At 31.1% G+C, this 3602-nt stretch overlaps 1 protein-coding gene across 1 annotated transcript in view; it reads right to left on the minus strand.

Moving 5' to 3' along the window:
* Positions 1 to 897: 897 nt before the first annotated feature.
* Positions 898 to 3602, minus strand: part of LOC120353065 — a 27763-nt gene continuing 25058 nt past the window's right edge. The window contains exon 5 of the mRNA XM_039435587.1: positions 898 to 1061. Within this exon, the coding sequence (XP_039291521.1) occupies positions 910 to 1061 (152 nt within the window). The 3' untranslated portion in view covers positions 898 to 909. The remainder of the gene's footprint in view (positions 1062 to 3602) is intronic.

The raw sequence follows: 3602 nt of genomic DNA on the forward strand, positions 1-3602 counted from the left end.
GACCAATACCCAAAAATCACTTTTTTGGACCCAGGGGACCTTCAAACATATAGAAATTTAGAAATTTGGGTACCTTAATTTTTTCCGGAAAGCAATACTTCCCTTACCTATGGTAATAGGGCAAGGAAAGTAAAAATAAGTAAAACATCGTTTTTCTTCAATCACATTTGTGACTTGTGTTAATATTGTATTATATACGATGCATAACATGAAAAATAAAATTGAATTGAATTGAATTGAATTGACATGAAAAAAATCTACAGACATTGGACACAAACCATATGTTTGGATTAAGTTCCAGTTGCACAAAAGCCGGTTGAATTTTAATCGTGATAATTCCACGAGAACCAATCAGAGAAAGCCGTCCTATTGAAAAGGCTTTCTCTGATTGGTTCTCGTGGAATTAATCACGGTTGAAATCTAACCGGTTTTTGTGTAACTGGGACATAGACATTAAAAATATAGATCAAACTAATATAAGTATTAGTTTCAAGTGGTAATTGAGTAGAATATTACTTATCAATTTATTAATTCAAGTCATCTAAATTCAAAATTTATAGTTTTCATGTTTATTTTGGACTAAAATTTTAAATTTTTTTCATATGAATTTGGAAGAAAAATAGCACAAGGACTACCTTATTATTTTATCTTCTATAATGTTATTACATGAGTGTCATTTGCATTGTAGATGAATAAATAAATAAATAGACTTTTTGGAAATAAATGGAACATTTGTATTTTAATTACATTAGAAACGCAACAATAATTTCAACCCAGCAAAATTATTTTGATGATAGAAACGACAATTAAATATAAATGAATAATGGTAATATATGTTTGGAATAAATAAAGGCTCTTGTGAGTTTTTCTGTTTCGATTATTTTTGTAGTTCTTCAGTTTTTTGTAGTTTTAGTCGACTGCCAATTTCCTAAATGAGCCATTTTCTCCTCCAAATTCGGTTTGGATGAATTTCTTTTCCAGCCTCAAGCTCTCGTTTGTCTTTAAAGAGTCGACTACAGCCAGGTAGGGACGATTTTTCATCAGGATTTCACGCCACTGATCTGGAAAACATTGAGAAATTCTACTTAGTATAGTGAGCTGAATGATTGATTGGATACTGTAGCCCACACAATCATAATATAAACACATACTCAGATATTGACACATACACGACTGAGATATTGCATTTATTCAAATGCTGATGAATGAATAATTATTGAACCAAAATCCAAATTAAATGCTGTAAATCACCCCGAAGACTTCTGCTACTGCAAATATTGACAACAAGGTGAACACTAAACAGCTAGATGGAAATTCGATGAGTGCTACTATTCTAAAATTATTTGTCAGCCCGGGAATCGAACCCGGTACCTCCTAATTGCCGGTCAGGAATGCTTACCCTCACACCAAACTGACAATCTCTGGATAGCATCGCACATTTCACATGAAGCCATAGAGGCCAGCCAGTCAACAGATAGTAGTTTTCATCGAATTTCCATCTAGCTGTTAACCCTGTTGTCAATATTTGCAGTAGCAGAAGTCTTCAGGGTGATTTACAGCATTCAATTTTGATTTTCGTTTAATAATTATTCATTTATTAGCATTTGAATGAATGCAATATCTCAGTGATCCCCATCTATAAACACATTCCTCTAACACTATGATATTACTGAGTAATATCTCAGATAAAATATAAGATATCCCATGCTCGTTCATGTTCAAAAAGCAGATTACTGTCGACTTGTGTCTATTATTTGTTTTGTTGGGAGTGTAAGAGTGTATGAACGGCACAGTATGAGAGACTACCAGCGTCACATAGCTTCACGAAACAGAGCTGCTATAGTCCGTAAAAAATTACTTGTGACTTGTGTCACGTGGTAAATTAATACCACCAAACATTTCAAAATGAACCAATGAAATATAATAGAACTATAAAATTGGAAAGAAGGTTAGACCTAGTCAAAGGATAAAACAACTCAAATCAAGTACTATTAGCGATTAGGAGTAATAGCATTATCAACAAATGATAAGAAAACATGTATAATTGTGATTTAATAATTATGAGAACCCATTGGTAAGATCAAAAAGTTATAAAGCGGCTTACTTATTATTGGCGGATTATAAAAAATAAAATGCATGAACATTGAGGTTAGAGTTACTTGTTTACATTTTGAAAAGAATTAGTCGATCTTGGATAAATCGATAATTATTAGAATCAATACTGAGCGAATCAGCTGATTATTCGATCAACCCATATGACAGGTTGAATTATATAAAATTTACTCATTAAAGGATATGTTATGTATACTAAAGGAAGTCGATGTGTAGAAATACAGACACCCATTATTTTTGTATAAATATTTATTATAATCTAAGAAAGCATGATAAATCAAGAGTATACAAAACTTATATAAAGACTGAATGTAGTAACATCGCATGTTAGAATTTATTTATGAAATCAATTTAAGATAAACACTCCATACATTTGTATAAGAATTCTTTTTTATTTAATTTTTTCTATTATAAAGCCGAGGAAGCCCTGATTCCCAAGGCAACCAATTGTATTGAGTCTATTAAATTGAAGGCCAATCAGAGAGTAGCTTACAGAATTATTCTTGGAAGAGGCAAATTTTTCTAAAAACCTCCTTCTTCTGGCTTAAGATCCCGACCGGAGAGGATGCACATGGAGTTTAGGGTTTTTCTTCTTCCTTTTAAAATTTTAAAACTATTAAGCCAGACCCTTTTTAATGTAAAGTATTTGTATTAAATGTTCAATTATATGTGAACTCAGTGCTGTCAAAGAGTTCGTAATTTGTAAAGATTCCCATAAAAATAGCTAATTCGAAAGAAACTTATAAAAGTCTGGATCACGCGCTAGCCCAGCAGAGACGAAAGGAGCCTACCTAATTAATTATTGGAAATAATTAATTCAATCCACGAGACCAGCTAGAACTTCAGTTCAGTGAGTGATAAGTCAAACCAAACGAGCTCGTTTTTTCTACGTCCAGTGGGGGTAATTAACAAAAAAAGCGCTATTCCAATTAATTTGAATTAAAATTAAGAGTCACCACGTGTTGAACAATATCACATAGTTCATAAGAACATTTTATAAATTTATTTGATATATGTAGGAAGCTTACTTCCATGCACAGCCCGAATTCATTAAATCCCTGAGATCTCATGTTTGAATATTAATTTATTAATTATAAATTTGTTAATTGAACCAAGTATAGTATATCAAACCTATAGACCGAACAGGTTTTTATTTGCAGAATTTCGTATTGATTGGAAGTCTAAGTACCAGTATTAAATATAATATATTTATGAATTTGAAACTCACTATTGTGAATATTAGTAAAGCCTGTGATAATTATTCAGATTTTTGAAATAGATTATTTAAGTGAATTATAGTTATATCGAATATTTTATGCACATCTTTTTTATGGGAATATATTTTGTGTTTTATGTCAGCATACAAACTTATAGAATTTTTTATTATATCCTAACTCATCTTGTGTTATATAGTTTGAGCTGTTTTGGTACCAACAAATATTTAGCAGCACTTAAAATTATAGAATCAAGTAATATTAATCTTATTCAGA

Source organism: Nilaparvata lugens, chromosome 9 (assembly GCF_014356525.2).
Source record: "Nilaparvata lugens isolate BPH chromosome 9, ASM1435652v1, whole genome shotgun sequence".
Taxonomy (NCBI): Eukaryota; Metazoa; Arthropoda; class Insecta; order Hemiptera; family Delphacidae; genus Nilaparvata; species Nilaparvata lugens.